General features: G+C 43.4%; 1 protein-coding gene across 2 annotated transcripts in view; it reads left to right on the top strand.

Moving 5' to 3' along the window:
• The window catches only part of RNF24 (ring finger protein 24), a 104,090-nt gene that overhangs the window by 15,093 nt on the left and 64,412 nt on the right, over nucleotides 1-24,585 (top strand). Inside the window, exon 1 of one of the 2 annotated variants that reach the window (XM_060779425.2) lies at nucleotides 6,243-6,358. The exons of the other annotated variant lie outside the window; for it this stretch is intronic. Coding sequence (XP_060635408.2) covers nucleotides 6,273-6,358 — 86 coding nt within the window. The 5' untranslated portion in view covers nucleotides 6,243-6,272. Of the gene's footprint in view, nucleotides 1-6,242; nucleotides 6,359-24,585 lie in introns of those variants that run through there. 2 annotated transcript variants of the gene reach the window in all.

Raw genomic sequence — 24,585 nt, 5'->3', positions numbered from 1 at the left:
CTCGGCCTCATGTAAGCCGCACCGAGTCCCTTGGGGAGATGGTATTGGAGTACAAATAAAGTGTTGTTGTTGTTGTTGTTGTTGTTATTATTATTATTATTATTATTATTTGATGGCCTGGCAGTGCCTGGGGCAATCTTTTGTTGAGAGGTGATTAGATGTCCTTGATTGTTTCCTCTCTGTTGTTTTGCTGTTGTAATTTTAGAGTTTTTTAATACTGGTAGCCAGATTTTGTTCATTTTCATGGTTTTCTCCTTTCTGTTGAAATTGTCCACATACTTGTGGATTTCAATGGCTTCTCTGTGTAGTTTGACATATAGACCGAAAAAAACCCACAACAACCCAGTGATTCCAGCCATGAAAGCCTTTGACAAGGATACTTTGAGTGTTTTGGTACCACCACAAGTTCTATGAAGACCCTGAGTCCCATGGAAATCATTAGGTACATCTATACTATTGAATTAATGCAGTTTAACACAGTGGCGCAGTGGGTTAAAGCACTGAGCTGCTGAGCTTGTTGACCAAAAGGTCGCAGATTCGATTCCAGGGAGCAGCATGAGCTTCCGCTGTCAGCCCTAGCTTCTGCCAACCTAGCAGTTTGAAAACATGCAAATGTGAGTAGATCAATAGGTACTGCTCCGGCGGGAAGGTAACGGCGCTCCATGCGGTCATGCTGGTCACATGACCTTGGAGGTGTCTATGGACAACGCCGGCTCTTTGGCTTAGAAATGGAGATGAGCACCACACCCCAGAGTCAGACATGACTGGACTTAATGTCAGGGGACAACCTTTACCTTTAACACTACTTTTTTTTGGCATGGCTAAATGCTTTCGAATCCTGGGAGTTGTAGTTTCACCAGGTCTTTTAGCATTCAGGTTCCTCACCAAACTATAAATCCCAGGATTAATAGCACTGAGTGATGGCAAACTGTGTAGATACAAATCTAGAGTTCTGTAATTCATTCAGTAAGGTCAACACTTTAATGACTGTCACCATTTAATCTGGCACGTCTTCTGTTTATTTAGCATCAAAGTGAAAATTGCGCACAGGTGTCACCGTGCAGGTACTACAACCGATGTGTTTGCTTTAATGAGAGCAGTATTGCTCATTTCCCAGGTGCATCCGGATTTATTGCTGGAGAGCCGGGCTCTGTTTGAATGCAAATGTGTTTTTCTTCAACGAGCAGATTGGAATGGCAAGCAATGGGCGCATTGTAAACATAGGAAACTTCCTTCTACAGATACTGAGAGTTGGTCCATATGGACCTTGTATTATCTACTCTGGCAACCTTAAATCTAAGGAGTCTTTCCTAGCCTGAAGTTTCGCCTGCATCTATGGCAAGCATCCTCAGATGTTTTGAGGATGCTTGCCATAGATGCAGGTGAAACGTCAGGAGAGAATGCTTCTAGAACATGGCCAAATAGCCCGAAAAACCTACAACAACATAGTGATTACAGCAATGAAAGCCTTCGACAATACACTTTCCTAGCCTCCTTATTGTTACCACTCTTCTGTTAATTGCTTTGGACAACATCTTATTTATTTATTTATTTATTTACAGCTTTTATATTCCACCTTTCTCACCCCGCAGGGAACTCAGGACGGATTACAGTGGACACATATATGGCAAACATTCAATGCCAATTTTGACATACAAACATATACAGACATACACAGAGGCTATTTAACTTTTTCTGGCCGCCAGGGGAGCTGTCGCTTTTATCGTCCATCTGCAACGCTGATGAAGCACTTCCGCATTCCCCGCATGCTTCCCCGCTGGAATGCTTTGCTGGAGTCTTTTTTTTATGGCCTCATAAATTAGTTAATTTAGCCTCCCCACACGTTAAGGTGGTACCTAATTTTCCTACTTGACAGATGCAACTGTCTTTCGGGTTGCAAAGGTCGACAACAGGCTACACAATGGTTGGAAACCCACTCTAACCCGGGCTGGCTTTGAACTCATGACCTTTTGGTCAGAGTGATCTTAATGCAGCTGTTTTCTGTTGGTCATGGGAGTCCTGTGTGCCACGTTTGGTTCAATTCCATCGTTGGTGGAGTTCAGAATGCTCTGACTGTAGGTGTACTATAAATTAAAGCAACTACAACTCCCAAATGACAGAATCAATTTTTTTTAGTGATGGTCACTCCTTGGATTAGTAGGTGTCTTGTGACCAAATTTGGTATCAATTCGTCCAGTGTTTTTTGAGATATGTTAATCTCACAAACAAACATTACATTTTTATTTATATAGATGAGGCCATTCACAAGGGCACATCTACACTGCAGAATTAAAGCAGTTTTGACACCACATTAACTCCCATGGCTCGATGTGATAAGATTCCTGGGAGTCATAGTTTTGAAAGGCTTTTGGTTGCTGTGTCAGCTCTGGGTGCAGCTCAGCACCACACATTTCGAAAAGGAAATGATATCTTGCATTACAAACTACACAAATACCCATCCCCTCTGTTGCGTTGACAGTGTGAAATGGAACTCATATCCTGTTGGGAGTGTATAAAAACAAACGTGCCATAAAATGCACATCAGCCAACCTGGCTGATGTTTGCTTTCTTGTTTACCTTTCTGCTCATGATGGTGCAGATATGATCCCTACCATGATATCTGCAATACATATGTTCACATTTGCCATCATTGGCTTAGACGAGGACGAGTTCTCAACCTTCCTAATGCCGTGACCCCTTAATACCCACTTTGTGGTGACCCCCAACCATAAAATTATTTTCATTGCTACTTCATAACTGCAATTTTCCTACTGTTATGAATCGTCATGTAAATATCTGATATGCAGGATGTATTTTCATTCACTGGACCAAATTTGGCACAAATATCCAATACACCCAAATTTCAATGTTAGGGGGGTTGATTTTGTCATTTGAGAGTTGTAGTTGCTGGGATTTATAGTTTATCTCAAATTATGATGGATCTGGTTCAAACTTGGCACAAATACTCAATATGCCTAAATGTGAACATTAGTAGAGTTTGGGGAAAATAGACCTTGGAATTTGGGAGTTGTAGTTTCTGGGATTTATAGTTCACCTACAATCAAAGAGCATTCTGAACTCCACCAATGATGGAATTGAACCAAACTTGGCACACAGAACTCCCATGACCAACAGAAAATACTGGAAGGGTTTGGTGGGCATTGACTTTGAGTTTTGGAGTTGTAGTTCACCTATATCCAGAGAGCACTATGATTGATCTGGATCAAACTTGGCATGAATACTCAATATGCCTAAATGTGAACATTGGTGGAGTTTGGGGAAAATAGACCTTGGCGTTTGGGAATTGTAGTTTCTGGGATTTATAGTTCGCCTACAATCAAAGAGTATTCTGAACTCCCTAGAGCACATTGAACCCCACAAATGATGTATCTAGAGCAGACTTACCCAACATAAGAAACTTGGCTATGGCTGCTAACACAGTAGAAGGAGATTTGGAGAGCTAGAAAACTCATAGTTTGGACAGCCACAGGTTAAAGAAATGCATAGCAAAGTGTAATTTCGCCTAGTAATAATATTAATATTTCAGAGTATCTGACAAAGTTGGCGGCGGGCCTCTTAACAACCTGCCTAATATTGATGCTAGCGCTGGAGTCATTTTGGGACACACAATCCACTGAATGTAGCTCTGTCCAGAAACAGTTGGAAATTTGGAAAGGAAACCAATGAGGAACCCTTTCCAATAAACACTGTATGTTAAACTGATGACTTGCACCAACACTGTGAGAAGTGACTGAGACCCAGTGATGCCATGTTGGAAGCTTGCAAAGTAGTTTGGGGTTTTTCTCTCTCTCCCTAACACGGTTTGAATGAAAGCATTAAAGATCGAAATGATCTGTGAGTTTCTTTGTTCCTTGCTTGTAAATGGAAGGGAGACTCGGATGCGTACATATGCACAGACCCCTTGGTTGTAGATGTGCCTCTTGATTGATTCCACACTGGTGCCCTCCAAATAGTGCTGTTGGGTTGCAGTTCTCATTATCCCCTGTCCACATGGTGGTTCATGGTGGAGTCGTTGTTCAGGAACATCTGGGGAGCCAGATTGGGTACAAATTAAAGCGCATGGGCTGCTCTGTAAAAAAATTACAGTTGGCCCTTTGTATACACTGATTTTGCATCCATGGACTCAGTGCCAGAACCAAGGTGATAATAACAATAATAATCTGGCACACTACACCACGGGAGAAATAACACTGCTTAGCCGGTATTGCACCACCTGACATCCGCCAGGAAGTAGCAACCAATAGTGAAAGGACCAAGGCAGAGACGTCTCTAGCTCATCCCCTGTTTGGGTATCAGCCAGCACATCAACGACTTAAATCAAGAAATAGTTTTCTAAGATCTACAGAGACACTTGCTGGAACATCTCAGCAAGCGAGAGTCCAAAAGTGGCAGGCTCAAACCCAGAACTTCAATCAATGGCTGATACCAAATGAGAGACTCCCCCCTGGGCACACAAAAGACTGGGCGACTTGGAAGGTGCTGAACAGACTGCGCTCTGGCACTACAAGATGCAGAGCCAACCGGAAGAAATGGGGCTACAAAGTGGAGTCCACAACATGCGAGTGTGGAGAAGAGCAAACCACTGACCACCTGCTGCAATGCAACCTGAGCCCTGCTACATGCACAATGGAGGACTTTCTTACAGCGAGGCCAGAAGCACTCCAAGTGGCCAGCTACTGGTCAAAGGACATTTAATCAACTACCAAGCTTGCAAATTCTGAGTTTTGTTTGTTTGTTAAAAAATGCAATACAACTGTTTGGTTTGTTCCTGACACGATAAATAAATAAATAATCTGGTCCCAGTGGAGATTGTCACACTGGGTTCAGTGCCTAAAGACCTTGGCCTGCACTTAAACACAATCGGTGCTGACAAAATTGCCATCTGTCACCTGCAAAAGGCCACCCTAATGGGATCTGGACACATTATTCGCTGATACATCACACAGTCCGAGACATTTGGGAAGTGTCTGACATGTGATCCAATGCAACAGCCAGCAGAGTGACCTTGTTTGCTGTGGACTCGTGTTGTGTTTCAAATAATAATAACAACAATAATAATAACTGTATAATAATAACCAGTACAGATGATCCCAGTGCTCATGGGCACACTGGGTGCCGTGCCAAAAGATCTCAGCCAGCATTTGGAAACAATAAACATTGACAAAATCATGATCTGTCACCTGCAAAAGGCCACCTGACTTGAATCTGCGCGCATCATTTGAAAATACATCACACAATCCTAGACTCTTGGGAAGTGTTCGACTTGTGATTTTGTGATACGAAATCCAGCATATAGATCTCATTTGCTGTGACATACTGTGCTTTTGTGTCAGTAAAATAATAATAGTAATAGTCCTAGACACTTGGGAAGTGTCCGACACGTGATCCAATACAACAGCCAGCAGAGTGTCTGCTGTAAACTCATCTTCTTGTGTTTCTTCTTCTAACAACAACAACAACAACTCCATCTCCCCAAAGGGACTTGAAGCAGCTTACATATAGCACAATGTGCCAACCCCCCCCCCCAAAAAAAACCCCCACATAAAATAAACAAGATGGTGGGACCAAGAGAAGGGCCTCCCCGGCAGATCTTAATGCTCATGCAGGAACATTGTGGGGATGCGGTCACGAAGTTAGGCAGGGCCCGAGCCCTTCAGAGCTTTTTAGGTGATGACCTGCACTTCGAATTGGAACCGGAAAGTTATCGGCAACCACTCCAGCTGTTTTTGTTATCACTACTTGTGCTGGCTCACGCCGCTGCTGCTAAGTTACTCTGATGTGCATTTATGAGGAGGGTCTTTTGTTATTAAGCCCACTCTCCCAACAAAAACAACCATTTTTTTCACCATCTTGAGATGTTCTTCTATGCATTTGCCTCCTTGGTGGTCTGTAGACTACATGGGAAGAAAACTATTGGATGCGTTTCCAAGATTCGCACTCCAACCTAGCTATGGATAGGTTTGCTATTTATTTATTTACAGTATTTGTATACTGCTTTTCTCACTCCGAGGGGGACTCAAAGTGCTAGTTGACCAACGATGGAGGGAAGACCCATCCCACCCAGCGTCCGTTCATTTGGCTGCCGGCCAAGTGCAGACCACCTGGGCTTGTCCATTAACAGCTCCGTTGCTTCGTCAGGGCTCTTGCAACCCGTATTACTTTCCACCCTCGATACATCAGCTGTCCTATTTGCGGCCAGTGGGATTTGGGGTTAGTCGACTTCTTTCCTTGATCAACGCCGTTGCTTTTGTATGCTTCGCTTTGGGCTTTTAACCTGTCTTTTTTTCCTTTTACAATCTGTGCAGATGTCCCTCTCCCTTCAGATGTCAAACTTGATGTAAGTTGCGGGGCATTTTTTCCCCCCAAATACGGGGTTGGTCAATGTGAAAGAGTTTGGAGGTGCTTTATAGGTTTCTGCTTTTGATGCAATTGGGATGTTTGGATTTATGCAGTTGGGTTACTTTCAGAAAAAGTTGACTTCAGTGTTTATCATTTTGACATGCAAAGAATGAAAACACGTGTTTTTGGTAAAGAGGGAACGATCGGCTTCGACTTGGTGCTTGTGTTTGATGTCTATTACAAGTTTAATGCAGTTTCTGGGCTGCTACTAGGTGAATCCTTAATTATACATTCAACATCGGGGTGCAAATATCACCGTCTTGTATTTATATTCCTTCCGAAAAAACTGTTACGGAGGCAAAGACAGAAAAGGAAGATTCGGTTGGTTCTTGGTATTGGATTATGTTTACTTCCAAAATCTTTGGAACTAAATCAAACCCCATTGTATACAATGGTGCAATAAGATAGTATCCCTTATATAAAATGGGAAAATCAAGGTTTGCTGTTTGGATTTTTTTTTTAAAAAAAATCAAGCCATAGATGGTTGGATTGGTGGATACAGAATCCGTGGATACAGAGGGTTAACTTTAATGCTTTTTGATTAGGTGTTTCTAATTCAGGAGCACAAAATATGATACCTGTTTTTCTTTCTCCATGTTTTGTTTCGTTATATTAGTTTTGGATGTAATGCTAGAATTTTCCTTTTACTTGTGTTTGATTTGGCCGGCCCGTTTCTCTCTATTATTACCACCAATAATAAAGGGATTAAGGCAGGTATGGGCAAACCCAGGATCCGGGACCCGGTGTGACCCATTGGACCCTGTTCTCAGGCTCTCCTCTCTCTCAACATCCTGTCCTTCCTTCCTTCTCTCTTTCCTTCCTCCTTCCCTCCCTCTCTTCCCTTCTTACCTCTTTGTTTCTTCCTCCTTCCTTCCCACACTTTTGTCCTTCCTTCTCTCTTTCCACCTTCCTTCCCTCTATCTCTTTCTCTCTCCTTCCTTCCTTCCTTCCTTCCTTCCTTCCCTTTTGTCTTTTCTTCCTTCTTCCTTTCCTCCCTCCTATCCTTCCCTTCCTTTTCTTCCTTTCCTTCCTCCTTTCTTCCTTCTCTTCCTTGACCCCTTCTTTCTCCCTCTTCCTTCTACCCTTTTATCCTTCCTTCCGTCTTTCCACCTTCCTTCCCTCTATCTCTTTCTCCTTCCTTCCTTCCTTCCTTCCTTCCTTCCTTCCTTCCTTCCTTCCTTCCCTTTTGTCTTTTCTTCCATCTCCCTTTCCTCCCTCCTACCCTTCCCTTCCCTTCCTTTCCTTCCTCCTTTCTTCCTTCTCTTACTTGACCCCTTCTTTCTCCCTCTTCCTTCCACCCTTTTATCTTTCCTTCCTTCCATCTTTCCACCTTCCTTCCCTCACTCTTTCTCCTTCCTTCCTTCCCTTTTGTCTTGTCTTGTTTCTTTCTTCCCTCCTACCCTTCCCTTCCTTTCCTTCCTCCTTTCCTCCTTCCCTTCCTTGACCCCTTCTTTCTCCCTCTTCCTTCCACCCTTTTATCCTTCCTTCCCTCTCTCTTTCTCCTTCTTTCCTTCCCTTTTGTCTCCTTTCTTTCCTCCCTCCTACCCTTCCTTTCCTTCCTCCTTTCCTCCTTCCCTTCCTTGACCCCTTCTTTCTCCCTCTTCCTTCCACCCTTTTATCCTTCCTTCCGTCTTTCCACCTTCCTTCCCTCTCTCTTTCTCATTCCTTCCTTCCCTTTTGTCTTTTCTTCTTTCTTTCCTCCCTCCTACCCTTCCTTGACCCCTTCTTTCTCCCTCTTCCTTCCACCCTTTTATCCCTCCTTCCGTCTTTCCACCTTCCTTCCCTCTCTCTTACTCCTTCCTTCCTTCCCTTTTGTCTTTTCTTCCATCTCTCTTTCCTCCCTCCTACCCTTCCCTTCCCTTCCTTTTCTTTCCTTCCTCCTCTCCTCCTTCCCTTCCTTGACCCCTTCTCTCTCCCTCCTTTCCTTCCACTCATTTATCCTTCCTTCCCTCTTTCCACTTTACTTCCCTCTATCTCTTTCTCCTTCCCTCCTTCCCTTTTGTCTTTTCTTCCATCTCTTTCCTCCCTTCTTCCCTTACCTTCCCTTTCCTCCCTCCCTCCCTCCTTTTCTTTTCTTTTCTTCCTCCTTTCCTTGCTGCCTGGGAGTGTGGTGTAGTCTCCTTCTCTGGAGGTTTTTCCGCAGAGGCTATCTATCGGGAGTGCTTTGATTGTGCCTTCCTTCATGGCAGGGGGTTGGACTGGATGGCCCTTGGGGGTCTCTTCCAGCTCTAGGATTCTATATTGGGACTAGGCAATACGAGGACTAAGGGATACGCTTTTTGTTTTCCGTCCACCATCTCATCTTGACCAAGGCCAACCCTTTTGGGATCCAAACATTTCCCATCTTTCCTTCACTTTCTGCCTCCAAGACATTAGATCAGAATGAATACAGTTGATGATTAAGATCTTCTAATTCTAATGTCATTGCGATGTGTCTTCAGGTCAACTTTTAAGTTGCAGAAACCCCGTCTTCATTTTGTTTGGGGCCAGATTCTGTTCAGAGAGGATGTGCTTTTGCCTCCGTCTTAAGGTTGAGAGAGTGTGACTTGCCCAAGGTCACTCCATGGGTTTCCGTGGCTGAGCAAGCATTCAAACATTGGCAATCCTAACCCAACACTCCAACCACAAAACCATGTTGGTTCTTAATTGCATTCAAAGCAAAACATGAATGGGAAGATGTTGCATGGGGTGCTTACTTTAGTCATTCCTTGGCACCAATGAATTTTAAAACTCGTTCATGCATTTTAGAAAACCAAAGTGCCTTTAAGAACTGAGCAAGGCATTGCATTGCCACATGATCTGGGAATGAGCAAATAATTACAGATATTCAGTTACAAGACGAGATTCCATTCTGCATTTTAGCAGAATGGCCCGTGGTCAATCTTTCATTCCGATTCACAGCTTCGGAGTACCTGATCTCTGTAAAATATCTCTGGTTACTCATGCTAAGATGTTTAAAAGTGGTTTATGTTTCTTAAGTATTTTTGTTTTTCTCAAGACCTCCCCCAACTATCTGTGCTAAGGTTCACTTTGGCCGAGTTTTGTTTTGGTTCTTTGGCTTCTTCACACTGTGAAACCGTTCGTTGCACAATATAAAGCTTGGCAATGGAAATAAAAGCACATTTATTTTTATCTGGCTATGGGAATAGTGTCTGGTTTCAGAAAATTGCAAGCGGGAAATGTTTGTTGAGCTTGACCATGGATCTGTGGCCAACCCTAGAAAGGTGGCCAACTTTGGCCCGTGACGTAACTTGGGATCGGGTGACCGCTGGCCCATGTGATGCGGATCTGCCTTACGGTGTCTGCCCTTCGGGTTGGTCTTCAAGTTAACCCCATGCTTCTTGTATGAATTGTGGAATATTCCCTACTAGCTTGGGTACCCGGTGGTGCCCGGGTTATTTGAAAAAGGCTGTGACAGCGCAAGTGGCGTCACCTATATGTAGAACAAGCTTCAGGATTTGAACTGTTGTATCGAACCTGATTTTGCCTTTTTACCCTGTAAATGTATAGTTGAATTGATTGGTTATTTATAGCTGTCAATCAGTGTTGTTTGCACCAGTTGAATTGCTCCTCCTGCTCAATTGTTTGACCCCACCTCTTCCTAGAGAGCAGGACAGTGTTTCTTTTTCCATTCCACCATCCAACTTTCTATCAGATGGACGTGAGAGAGAGACTTGGCTCTGAAGCCCTTGATTAAGTTATCTCTCAGCACCAATTCTGAGGTTCTTACCCTTGAGACTTATGCTTCATGTTCAGATCAACCTGGACGACGTTGAGAAGTCTCAAGCGCCTTCAAACCAGTTCTTTGGCACCAGAGGAAGGCTTTGTGCCTTCAAAATATAGGCCATTGGAATTGGGGTTGTGATTATTCTGATATTCACAGCCATTGAGAAAGAGGGATCTGGAAAACCTTCTCAGCTGCAAAACTTCTTGGACCCAAGAAAACCAGAGACTGTAATGTGTATTTTCCTTTACCCCTTTGAAACTTCCAACTTATTGCTTTAAAGGGATAACTCTTTGTGAACAAATAAACCTATTTTGAGTTATCTACGGTGTTTTGGTCCTTGGGAGTTCCAGTTTTCCTAAAGGAGGGCAAGAAGCAATCTCCTGGGGGAAAGATGTCACGTCCATGCCTCTTTCACTAAGAATTATCGCCCCCAGGCGCAACGGCATAAAGGCACTGTTCATTTTGGCGTGTTAGGTAATACCATTTAGTTACGAGGGTTGAATGAGAAGTAATGCTTCCACCTTCCTAACTCCTCAACAGATGGCAGTACTGGTATGTGGCAGGTACTGGCTTGTTCAGTAAACTCTCCTCTACAGTTCCATTTTGTCAGGAAGCCTTAGCATTGTACAGTTGTGTTGTTAAAGTGTGAAGTATGGAACCCTGCGCAGACAGTCGGTCAGTGTGCCTTAAGCAACATGCAGTCATTGAATTCTTGGCAGCAGAAGGTATCACCCCAAAAGAGATTCATCAGAGAATGCAAGCTATTTATGATGATTGTGTTGATGTGAGTACTGTGTGTCGTTGGGCGAGTAAGTTTAAAGATGTTGAGGTGGGAATATCTGAATTACATGAATTACATCTTTTGGGGAGAGTTGGGCGTCCTGTGACAGCAACCACCGAGTTTCACAAGCAAAAGGTTGAATGAAAAGTAATATCTCCACCTTCGTAACTCCTCAACAGATGGTGGTACTGGTATGTGGCAGGTACTGGCTTGTTCAGTAGACTCTCCTCTACAGTTCCATTTTGGCAGGAAGCCTTAGCATTGAACAGTTGTGTTGTTAAAGTGTGAAGTATGGCACCCTGCGCAGACGGTTAAGTAGCGTGCAGTCATTGAATTCTTGACAGCAGCAGGTGTCACCCCAAAGGAGATTCATCAGAGAATGCAAGTTGTTTATGGTGATTGTGTTGATGTGAGTACTGCGTGTCATTGGGCGAATAAGTTTAAAGACGTTGAGGTGGGAACATCTGAGTTGCGCGACAAACAGAGTTGGGCGTCCTGTGACAGCAACCACCAAGTTTCACAAGTGAAAGGTTGACATTGATTCAGGACGATCGTCGTATCACTCAGAGAGAAATTTCAAGCATAATCGACATTTCAGAAGAATGTATGGGTCACATTATTGCTTTGCTTGGCTATCGGAAGATCTGTGCATGATGGGTTGCAGAAACAGTGTGTCAACTGTATTGTCAAAGGCTTTCATGGCCGGAATCACTGGGTTGTTGTAGGTTTTTTCGGGCTATATGACCATGTTCTAGAGGCATTTTCTCCTGATGTTTCGCCTGTATCTATGGCAAGCATCCTCAGAGGTAGTGAGGTCTGTTGGAACTAGGAAAATGGGTTTACATATCTGTGGAATGACCAGGGTGGGACAAAGAACTCTTGTCTGTTGAAGCTAAATGTGAATATTTCAACTGACCACCTTGATTAGCGTTTGATGGCCTGGCAGTGCCTGGGACAATCTTTTGTTGAGAGGTGATTAGATGTGCCCGATTGTTTCCTCTCTGCTGTTTTGCTGTTGTAATTTTAGAGTTTTTTAATACTAGTAGCCAGATTTGGTTCATTTCCATATTTTCCTCCTTTCTGTTGAAATTGTCCACATGCTTGTGGATTTCAATGGCTTCTCTGTGTAGTCTGACATGGTGGTTGTTCGAGTGGTCTCATCTCCTAAGATATCTCATGATGCATATACAGATATTCCAAAATCCAAAACACTTCGCGTCTGAAGTACTTTGGAGAAGGGATACTCAATCTATATGTATGTATGCATACATGTATATTATACATAAATAGAGAGAGAGCTAAATTGATGTATTGCCTAGTCTCAATTAGAATAGACTCGCTGGATCAATGGAATTTACGTAAGTATTAGGATGCCAAGTTTCCATTGACCCTTTGTGTCTATATTACCAGTGGCAATCAATTGGATTTAGGTCACCGAAGGGCAAAGGGCAGCCTTTCAGATATTGGACTGCATCTCGCAGTCGCCCCAGCCAAAACAAGAGCTAGGATTTAGGGCATAGCTGGCAGACATTCTGTGCATTGGTGAAAGCTGCAGTATTCAGTGTCTTGCATGCAGACATAATAATAATAATAATAATAATAATAATAATAATAATAATAATAATCCTGAGCTCACAACCGTGTTAAAAAACAAAGTATGGATCAATGTATTGTCAAAGGCTTTCATGGCTGGAATCACTGGGTTGTTGTAGGTTTTTCCAGGCTATATGCCTCTAGAACAATGCCACAATAACAACCCTACAACAACCTAAAGTATGGATCGTTAACGTCGTAATCCCATCAGGATTGAAGAGAAACAACCGGAAAAGCTGAGACGATATGAGGATTTAAATATCGAACTGCAAAGACTCTGGCACAAACCAGTGAAGGTGGTCCCAGTGGTGATCGGCACACTGGGTGCGGTGGCACAAGAACTTGGCCTGCACTTAAACACGTCAGGAGGGAATGCTTCTGGAACATGACCACACAGCCTGGAAAACTCACAACAATCCAATGCATACATACAGAAAGACTATTTTTATCTGAGGGAACATCTCTGTAGAAATCTCTAGTGTCACCTGAAGATCCAATTGTTTTAGAGAGAACATATGACCCAAATTCATGAATAATCAAATCCGTAAATGGAGAGTAGATTGAATTTTGTGGGACCGGATAATGGATACTCAACGCTACCTTGGCAGCCACCTCTCCACAAAAGTCAACATCGACACCGATAAACAACACCGCCTCAGCTCTGCGAGTGCAGCATTTTTCCAAATGAAGCAGAGAGTGTTTGAGGACCGGGACATCCGTAGGGATACCAAGGTGCTTGTTTATAAAGCCATTGCCCTCCCAACCCTGCTATATGCCTGCAAAACGTGGACTGTCTACAGACGTCACATGCAACTCATGGAACGACTCCATCAGCGCTGCCTCCGGAAAATCCTGCAAATCTCTTGGGAAGACAGATGGACAAATGTCAGCGTGCTGGAAGAAGCAAAGACTACCAGCATTGAAGCAATGGTCCTCTGCCATCAGCTCCGCTGGACCGGCCACGTTGTCCGACGCCCGACCACCGTCTCCCGAAGCAGTTGCTCTACTCCGAACTCAAGAACGGAAAACGGAATGTTGGGGGGCAGGAAAAGAGATTGAAAGATGGGCTCAAAGCCAACCTTAAAAACTCTGTCATAGACACTGAGAGCTGGGAAGCCCTGGCCCTTGAGCGCTCCAGCTGGAGGTCAGCTGTGACCAGCAGTGCTGCAGAATTTGAAGAGGCATGAATGGAGGGCGAAAGAGAGAAATGTGCCAAGAGGAAGGCGCGTCAAGCCAACCCCGACCGAGACCACCTTCCACCTGGAAACCAATGCCCTCACTGCAGGAGAATATGCAGATCAAAATAGGGCTCCACAGTCACCTACAGATCCACAAGAATACTGATCCTGGAAGACTATCGTACTCGTCCAACAAGGGATCACCTAAGTAAGTAAGTACTCAACCTGTACTGATTTTTTTTAGGGTGAAGGAAAATCCATTTGGTTTGAAAGGCAATGATCTGGACATTGCTGGGTACATTTTTAATAATCAACGTCATCATCATCGCATTTTCAAACCCTGTCCATGCTGGTTGAGTTCAGCTTTTTGGAGCCTTGGAATTTCAGACGTGTTCCCGCATGCCTTATTTATTCTGCGTACAGTTGAGCAAGCTCTTCTCCACCAAAGAGCTTGCCGTGTAAATTCTGATGCTGGAGGAAAGTATGGGAACGCCGCAATTGACTGCCTTTATTGCCGCACGGAAAGGCAGAGCCAGGTCTTTTCTCCCATGCGGAGACTGCCCGAAGCTGTTCCGATTTCGAAGCCAAAGCCATTTCGGTTCCAAGACCGTCACGAGCCGTAATTGAATCGATTATTGAAGCTCTAAATATTCGTAGCTGGAGCAGAACCTGCTGCGTCGGCATGTGAAAATGGATGCAAAGGAAGGCTGGAGCCGTCCAAAAACCCCAAGAGTTAAATCTCCTGTAACAGTCGCTTGTCACGACCGGCACGTAGGGCTTCGGTTTGCAATTCGTCGGTTGCCTCGCGCCTCCTCCGCTGGCACACGGTGCACTTGAGATCGACATCTGGAAACAAACACAACTTTCAAGTCCACGCGGCAGAGCAAATTGCAAATTAAACATCACTCGGAGCTGTCGCTATGAATGCCGTCTTTGCAGCCAGGAGTGCGTCTGCATTGTAGAACTGATGCAGTTTCATACCACTTTAACTGCCTTGGAATCGTGCCATAGCATTGAGCCTTTCTCCTTTTGTGTACTTTTGGGCACAAAAGGCTAAAGGATTTGCCATCTTACAAGGTCTTTAGCCTTTTCTGCCCAAGAGTGCACAAAAGGCTAAAGACCTTGTAAGATGGCAAATCCTAGGATTCCATAGCATTGAGCCAAGGCAGTTAAAGTGGTATCAGATTGCATGAATTTGACAGTGTGGATGCACTTGTTTCAAAGTGGCCGAATCATGTACCTTTAGGCTTTAGTTTTCCTAATGAATCAGTATGCAACACGGTTTGCAACCCTTGCAAAGCTGTTTGGAAAAGGGATATTTCTCCTAGAATCAGAGTTGGAAAAGGCCCAAAGGACCTGGAGAATAAGCCCTATGAAGAGCAGCTTAAAGAGCTGGGCATGTTTAGCCTGAAGAAGAGAAAGCTGAGAGGAGACATGATAGCCATGTTGTAAATATGTGAGAGAAAGTCACAAGGAGGAGGGATCAAGCTTGTTTTCTGCTTCCCTGGAGACTAGGACATGGAACAATGGCTTCAAACTACAAGATAGGAGATTCCTTCCGAACATTAGGAAGAACTTCCTGACTGTGAGAGCCGTTCAGCAGTGGAACTCTCTGCCCCGGAGTGTGGTGGAGGCTCCTTCTTTCAAGGCTTTTAAACAGAGGCTGGATGGCCATCTGTCAGGGGTGCTTTGAATGCAATATTCCTGTTTCTTGGCAAGTGGTTGGACTGGATGTCCCACGAGGTCTCTTCCAACTTTGTGATTCTATGACCCATTCCATTCAGACAAGCAGGAAATCACAATCAAAGCTCTCCTGACAGATGAACCTGTCGCACTTCAGAGTAAAATCACCTTGCTTAAGACACCAAAGAGCACCCAAGCAGTAGTCTTTATGGTTTATTAAAGTAAAAGATAAAAAGTTCAAAAAGGCAAAGGTATATCTCAAAAGATCAATCCAAGGTAACATAGGCAAACAAGATCCATGAAGACACAGGCAAGGCCAAGTCCCATGAGAACATGACAAAGTCCTGAACACATGAACATGAAAGCTGCAAGATAAATCTTAAGTGTCTTGGCTGAAGCGGGAAGTTGCCCTGACACTGGGGCATATTCAAACAGCCTGTTTAATACTCTTTGGACAACATGAAGGCGTTCCTATGGCCCCGACCTCTCTCTCTCTCGCCTGTTAGCAATTCTGACACTCCTTCGAACCTTAAATTCCAAACAATCAGCTCGATCTAAAGCTCCGGCTTCATCAAGGTCAATTCCCTCGTTAGTGCTTTTTCCCTCGTTATCTGGCTGAGAACCATCCTCCCTTCCTGAATCATGCACCTGACTCTCAATAGTTTTACTATCAACAGCGTCATCCCTTGCTGTGGGGAACAATTGAACTTCTGCCCCCTGTTCCTGGTCTTCATCGTCTAACACAGGGGCATCATTGCTTTGCACCTGACTGTGATTCTGAATCCCATCATCCCCATCAGAATCATTGACACTATCACTCTGAGATTCCAGCTGAGTCACAACAGAACCTTCTGTTGAAAAATCTCCTAGCAATTTTGAGAAAGATTGGGACTTCTTTATCATTGTTCTACAGCAAAGGTGTGTTGCTCTAGTCCAGTGGTTCTCAACCTGGGGTCCCCAGATGTTTTGGGCCTACAACTCCCAGAACTCCCAGCCAGTTTACCAGCTGTTATGATTTCTGGAAGTTGAAGGACAAAAACCTCTGGAGACCCCAGGTTGAGAACCACTGTTTTAGTCTTTGGAGCAGCAGGAAAACAAGTTGGCTTCTTCAACGTGACACTCCAACATGGATATCATGTCACCTCTTAACCTTCTCCAGGCTTCCTAAGGTGCTCCTCAGAGGGATTTATGGTTTCCAGACTCCTGGCCATTTTGGCTGCCCTCGCCTTCACCCTCCCAGTGTGGCCTCTTCTAAGAAACCTCCCTCCGTGACGTTGGTGAGGTTCTCCTCTTCCATCGCAGACACCTTTGCCAGTTTTCTGAAATAGCAAAGGAGCAACACTCGAAATTCCCGACATGCCGGATTGACAGCCAGGATGCAACCCTTAACGAAATGCGTCCCGTACCTAAACACCAGGCGAAAGTATTCATTTCAATTAACCTTGACATGTATTTATCTGTCCAATTCAGCACGTCCACATTCATAAAGAACGTGGTAAACACACCTGTCTTTATGAAGTAGACACTCCCAAAATACAGGAATTTTTGGGGCACCATAAGAGGAAAGGTTTGCCAGTCCTCAAATACTTTGGAATGTCTTTCTCTTGGAGGTATTGAAGCAGAAACTAGATGACCATCTGTTAGGTGGGCTTTGATTGTGTCTCATGGGGTTGAAATGGATTGTTTTTTAAGTCTCTTCCAACTTCTATGAAATACGGGATCTATCTTACAATGAGGGATAGCTGCTGACCCTATAAGACCGTGGTTCTCAACCTTCCCATTGCCGCGACCCCTTCATACAGTGACCCCCAACCATAACATTATTTTCGTTGCTACTTCATAACTCTCATTTTGCTACTGTTACAAATTGTCATGTAAATATCTGATATGCAGGATGGATTTTCATTCACTGGACCAAAATTGGCACAAATACCCAATATGCCCAAATTTGAAAACTGGTGAGGTTGGGAGGGAATACCCAATACACCCAAATTTGAAAACTTGTGAGGTTGGGAGGGAATTGATTTTGTCATTTGGGAGTTATAGTAGCTGAGATTTATAGTTAACCTGCAATCAAAGAGCATTCCGAACTCCACAAACAATGGAATTGAACCAAAGTTGGCACACAGAACTCCTATGACCAACAGAAAATACTGGTGAGCACTGACCTTGAGTTTTGGAGTTGTAGTTCACCTTCATCCAGAGAGCACTGTGGATTCAAGTGATTATACATCAGGACCAAACTTGGCACAAATGCTCAATATGCCCAAATGTCAACACTGGTGGAGTTTGGGAGAAATAGACCTTGACATTTTGGAGTTGTTGTTGCTGGGATTTATTGTTCACCTACAATCAAATAATATTCTGAACTCCACTAATGATGGAATTGAACCATCTCACAGAACTCCATGACCAACAGTAAATATTTGGAAGGTTTGGTGGGCATTGATCCAACCCTTGACATTTGGGAGTTGTTGTTGCTGGGATTTATAGTTCACCTACAATCAAAGAGCATTCTGAACTCCACCAACGATGGAATTGAACCATCACACAGAACTCCATGACCAATAGTAAATACTTGAAAGGTTTGGTGGGCATTGACCTAACTCTTGACGTTTGGGAGTTGTTGTTGCTGGGATTTATAGTTCACCTACAATCAAAAAGCATTCTGAACTCCACTAATGATGGAATTGAACCATCACACAGAATTCCATGACCAACAGTAAATACTTAGAAGGTTTGGTGGGCATTGACCTAACCCTTGACGTTTGGGAGTTGTTGTTGCTGGGATTTATAGTTCACCTACAATCAAAGAGCATTCTGAACTCCACTAATGATGGAATTGAACCATCACACAGAACTCCATGACCAACAAGAAATACTTGAAAGGTTTGGTGGGCATTGACCTAGCCCTTGACATTTGGGAGTTGTTGTTGCTGGGATTTATAGTTCATCTACAATCGAAGAGTGTTCTGAACCCCACCAACGATAGAATTGAACCATCACACAGAACTCCATGACCAATAATAAATACTTGAAAGGTTTGGTGGGCATTGACCTAACCCTTGACATTTGGGAGTTGTTGTTGCTGGGATTTATAGCTCATCTACAATCGAAGAGTGTTCTGAACCCCACCAACGATAGAATTGGGCCAAACTTCCCCCATGCCTTAAAAGGGACTTGATGGTGTGGTCTTCCTTCCAGTATCGCACGCTCTCCTCACCCGCACGTGCGCACCACATTGCCATGCGCCAATCATGTCTGCTCTCCCATCCCCACTTGAAGTCTCAGAAACAGCCCTCCCCATGGCTGAGAGGCTGGCTAATCACAGCAGAAGAGGGCTTTTGGTGGGAAGATTCACCGTCTGTTTCCAAAACGAAGAGAAGGACAGGCAAAGAGATCTTCAGCCTTCTCTCCCAAAGGGGTTCCTACGGCCATCAGAAATATATGTTTTCTGATGGTCTTTGGTGACCCCTCTGAAACGCCTTCGAGACCCACACCCCCAGGGATCCTGACCCCCAGGTTGCTATTAGAGTTGAGCTTGTTGGTTGTCAAATAACAAGATCAGTTCTACTTGGCATTGGCCAGGATTTCATCCTTTGGCACTTTTGTAACTATCTCCAAGCAGCCTCCCTCCCCACCCTTTTTGGAAATGAAGTCAGATAGCTAAGCAAAGATCTTTGGAGCCACAAGGATGCTTTGCATATTTGAATTTAACTTGGGTTGCAAAGCTTACTTGAGGAATTCTTTATTGCAAAGAGATGGGAAACATTTGAGAATCCCAACTGCGGTCAAGTTGTTGAAAGCCAAGCAATGCTACAGTAGGTCTGTTGCTTTTGGGGAGCCGGAAGGAGCCCGAAAGGTCATCTAGTCCAACCTCCATACAATGCAAATGAACAAAATCTGGCTACCAGTATTACAAAACTCTAAATTACAACAGTAAAACAACAGACAGGAAACAATCAGGGACTTCTAATCACCTCTAAACAAAAGATTGCTCCAGGCACTAACAAACCACACCAAACAATTGCCAGGCCATCAAATGCTAATCAAGGTGGTCAGTTGAAACATTAACACCTAGCTCCAACAGACAAGAGTTCTTTGTCCCACCCTCGTCATTCCACGCATATATATAAACCCATTTTCCTAGTTCCAACAGACCTCACTACCTCTGAGGATGCTTGCCATAGATGCAGGCGAAACGTCAGGAGAGAATGCCTCTAGAACATGGCCAGATAGCCCGAAAAAATGCACAACTCAGTGCAAAAATCTACTACTAAAGCAATCCTGAATGGTTACGATCAGATTTATGTGGAAATACATTGATCCCTCGCTACTTCGCGGTTCGCTTTTTGCGGACTCGCTGTTTCGTCGGTTTTTCCTCCAAGTGTATGAATGGTTGCCGTTACCCAGAACGGCGTTCTAATTCTGCTTCCTGGCAATGATGGAGTGTGGAAGGGGGTTTCACCTTCCCCCTCAGCCAATAAAGAGTGAGAAGAGATACAAGCAGTACGTAAATCACGGCCTTATAGCCCCTTCCTTACAGCTAGCAAAAAAAAAGTGTGTCGTGCCTTTAAATCTCTCCTAGTTTCTGTCTCACCTTTGGAACGCGATATACATATATAGCGTCCCTACTTCGCGGATTTTCACTTTTCGCGGATGGTCCTGGAACGCAATACCCGCGATAAGTGAGGGAACAATGTATCCACATATTTCCAACACCTTTTGGAATCCAGTGCCTTTTGGCGAAGTTCTTCCAAATTTTAGGTAAAACAGTTCTCCTTTCTATATTGAAAGATAACTGTGTGTTCTTGATGTTGGCCAAGGACACCAGGATTCAAATCCTCCGTCAAGTCAGATGCTCTCAGCCTTAGAAAAATGGCAATGGCTAAATCTTTGGAGACCAAAATCCACTGATTATGGTAATGCGAATGTATCTAAATTAACTCAATATGTTCTTACAAATCCACATATCAGCAAAACACAGAGCTGCCACATTAACATTAAGCAGAAACAATTGGTTCTTCTTTTGAAATATGAAACAAAGTGTGAGTAAGAATAGTCCTTGAATGTCAATAAATGTCCTATTCTTTATTGCATATGAGTAGACTCCAGTAATCACAGTAGGTATCCTATTCTCTTCGTTACACACGAGTTGACTCCAACCTGCAACCGGTTTCGACTCACAAGAGCCTTCATCAGGCGGTTGTAAAAGTTTGGTTTGGAAATCAGTGTCTTTGGGTGAAGTGACCACCTCTAAAATTTGTACTCGAAATGATTCAGGGCTGTGGTTCAGGTCCACGAAATGCTCGTACAGAATAGAATCAGTGGAATGTTTCCTGATTTTACTTTTGTGCTCAATGATCCTGAGTCTGAATGTATTGTCGAAGGCTTTCATGGCTGGAATCACTAGGTTCTTGTGGGTTTTTTCGGGCTATAGAGCCATGTTCTAGAGGCATTTCTCCTGACGTTTCGCCTGCATCTATGGCAAGCATCCTCAGAGGTAGTGAGGTGAGTCTGACTTCTCTGCTTGTTTGACCAATGTAAATAAGTGAGCAAGGACATGTGATGGCATATACTACACCTTCAGTGGAGCAGGTAGCAAAGTGATTGATTCTTTTCAATGGCTAAATCTTGAAAGTTAGTATGGCATGGACAGATTGGAGTGTGGACCCGGGGTTGGGGAGTTGTTCTTGTGCACCTTCAACTCATTTCTGGCTTACGTCAACCCTAAGGCGAACTCGTCATGGGGTTTCCTTGGCAAAGCTTGTTTTGCTTTTCCCTTCCTCCAAGGTTGAGAGAGAGTGACTTGCCCAATATTGTCTACTGGGTTTCCATGTCTCTCCAGGATTCGAGCCCTGGTCTCCAGACCTGTTGCCCAACACTTAGTTCTTGCGTGGTTTTTGTTCTGAATTGTTTATGCTATGTCTTGAATGACGCTTTCAGGAGGAATAGTTATGGGAAAGTTTGGGTTTTGGCTGCAAATCTTTATTTTCTTTTCTTTTTTGGAGAAAGAATGAGTGGTTCTAATTCCTGACAATGAGATCAAGGGATTAATGTCTTCAAAGGCTTAGAGATTAGCTCAGTCCCATTCCCTCCTCCTTTTATGCCCTGCCACCTTCACATTGGATGGCATAAAAAGAAGCAGAAATGGAGAAACACCCAATGAAAGCCATCTTTGGAGGTCTTTAAACAAAAGCAGGATGGGCATATTTCGAGAGTGTTTTGGTTGTGCATTCCTGCATGGACTAGATGGCCTTTGGGGGTCCCTTCCAAATTAAGTTCTCATTTTCAGCCCTTGCGTGTTGACACTTCAATTGTAGGAAATGTTACTCCTGTTACAGTGAATGGAAATTTTTAATAAAAAGACAAAAGAGATGAGGAGTGATTTGTATAATTGCTGTGCATTGCAAACTTCTCTTGTAGGATCTTGCAAGATCATGAATTCCCTTTAAAAGAAAATCCCAATCTGCACCCGAGTTCTGTAATCTTGCTTTCAAACGAGGGACGTATTGCGCTGCTGTGAGTTTTCTGGACTGTCTGGCACTGTTCCAGAAGCATTCTCTCCTGACCTTTCACCCACATCTATGGCAGGTGTCCTCATAGATTGTGAGGTCTGTTGGAAACTTGAAAAATAGGGTTTAAATACTTGTGGAATGTCCATGTTTAGAGAATGAACTCTTGTCTGTTAGAAGTAGGTGTGAATGTATCAATTGGCCACTTTGATTAGCATTGAATGACCTAGCAGCTTCAAGGTCTGGCTTCTTACTGGGACGTATTCTTGTTTGAGAAGCATCACCTCCACCTCACCAAATTTTGCAAGCAATGTGGTGGATTGCTATTTGTTTGTTTGTTTGTTTAAAAAGCAACCGCAGTTCACGAAAAAGTCACATTTTTGGCCACGAGCTTTGGTCTTTGGAAACAGGCCTCTGCAAAGCCACGTCTCTCGCTCTGCGAATACAGCTATGACAGTATTTTTAGCCGATCTCGTCCAACAAGTTGGGTTGCCATTTCAAAACGTGCCAGTCTTTGCTGGAGAGCGGAGATTTGGTGGGTGGAATAATCTCATTTTGTGACGCTGTTTTTGTTTCCCGAAATAGACGGAGCGGGGCATCTTTTCCCAGCCCAAGCCAAAAACAGATTTGTCCTTTCCAGAGTCTTTTGCACACTTGCCGTTAATTTGAAAATTCCTATCCAAAGAATGGAGCAATGCTTCAAGTTCTACTGCAGACTGGAAAGTTCCCAAGTCTGGAAAGTTTTTCTCAAATTAGGAATGCTCAATGTGTGTTTTGACTCAGAGTTTGTGCAAGTTTTTTGGAACGATGACTCCCAAGATCTTTGAGACTGGAGATTCCGAAGGTTGCAGCCTCAATAACAACAAATTATTATTATTATTATTATTATTATTATTATTATTATTATTATTATTATTAGATACATAACAAGATTAGTACACAGCAAGCAAGATCACTATTCTGCCTTTTGTATTTAATCACACATTGGACACTTCCCAATTGTGTAGGACTGTGACGAGTAGGGTGGCCTTTTGCATCTGACAGATGGTATTTTTGTTAGTGCTGATTGTTTTTAAGTGCAAGCCAAGGTCTTTAGGCACTGCACTCAGTGTGCTACTTACCACTGGCACCACATTTACTAGCATTATTATTATTATTATTATTATTATTCGATACAAAACAAGATGAGTACACAGCAGACAAGATCACTCTGCTGGCTTTTGTATTCGATCACACTTCGGACGCTTCCCAGGTGTCTAGGACTGTGTGATGTATTGGCAAATAATGCGTGCAGATCCGAGTAGGGTGGCCTTTTGCAGCTGACAGATGGCGATTTTGTCAGCACCGATTGTTTTTAAGTGCAGGCCAAGGTCTTTAGGCACTGCACCCAGTGTGCCAGTCACCACTGGGACCATCTTTACTTACTTGCGCCAGAGTCTTTGCAGCTCGATCTTTAAATACTACTATTATTATTATTATTATTATTATTATTATTAGATACAAAACAAGATGCGTACACAGCAGACAAGATCACTCTGCTGGCTTTTGTATTCGATCACACTTCGGATGCTTCCCAGGTGTCTAGGACCGTGTGATGTGTTGGCAAATAATGCATGCAGATCCGAGTATGGCAGCCTTCTGCAGCTGGAAAATGGTAATTTTGTCAGCATCGATTGTTTTTAAGTGCAGGCCAAGGTCTTTAGACACTGTACCCAGTGTGCCAGTCACCACTGGGACCATCTTTATTTACTTGTGCCAGAGTCTTAGCTTTACTTACTTGTGCCAGAGTCTTTGCAGCTCGATCTTTAAGTATTATTATTATTATTATTATTATTAGATACATAACAAGATTAGTACACAGCAAACAAGATCACTATTCTGCCTTTTGTATTTGATCACACATCGAACACTTCCCAATTTCTAGGACTGTGGCGAGTAGGGTGGTCTTTTGCATCTGACAGATGGTAATTTTGTCAGTGCTGATTGTTTTTAAGTGTAAGCCAAGGTCTTTAGGCACTGCACTCAGTGTGCTACTTACCACTGGTACCACATTTACTGGCTTTATTATTATTATTATTATTATTATTTGATACAAAACAAGATGAGTACACAGCAGACAAGATCATTCTGCTGGCTTTTGTATTCGATCACACTTCAGATGCTTCCAAGGTGTCTAGGACTGTGTGATGTGTTGGCAAATAATGCATGCAGATCCGAATAGGGTGGCCTTTTGCAGCTGACAGATGGCGATTTTGTCAGCACCGATTGTTTTTAAGTTCAGACCAAGGTCTTTAAGCATTGCACTCAGTGTACTGCTCACCACTGGCACCACCTTTACTGGCATTGTTGTTGTTGTTGTTGTTGTTGTTATTATTATTATTATTATTATTATTATCTGATCTCACTTCCTAAGTGTCTAGGACTGTGTGATGTATTGGCGAATAAAGTGTGCAGATCCAAGTAGGGTGGCCTTTTGCAGCTGATAGATTGTACTCAATTGTTTTTGAGTGCAGGCCAAGGTCTTTACGCACTGCACCCAGCGTGCCGATCTCCACTGCGACTATCTTTACTTACTTGTGCCAGAATCTTTGCAGCTCGATCTTTAAATACACTCCTCCTTCTCCTCCTCATTATTATTATTATTATTATTAATAATAATAATTAATTAATAATAAACAGCAGACAAGA

Source organism: Anolis sagrei, chromosome 5 (assembly GCF_037176765.1).
Source record: "Anolis sagrei isolate rAnoSag1 chromosome 5, rAnoSag1.mat, whole genome shotgun sequence".
NCBI classification, from domain to species: Eukaryota; Metazoa; Chordata; class Lepidosauria; order Squamata; family Dactyloidae; genus Anolis; species Anolis sagrei.
This window is presented reverse-complemented; position numbering and strand designations above follow the sequence as displayed.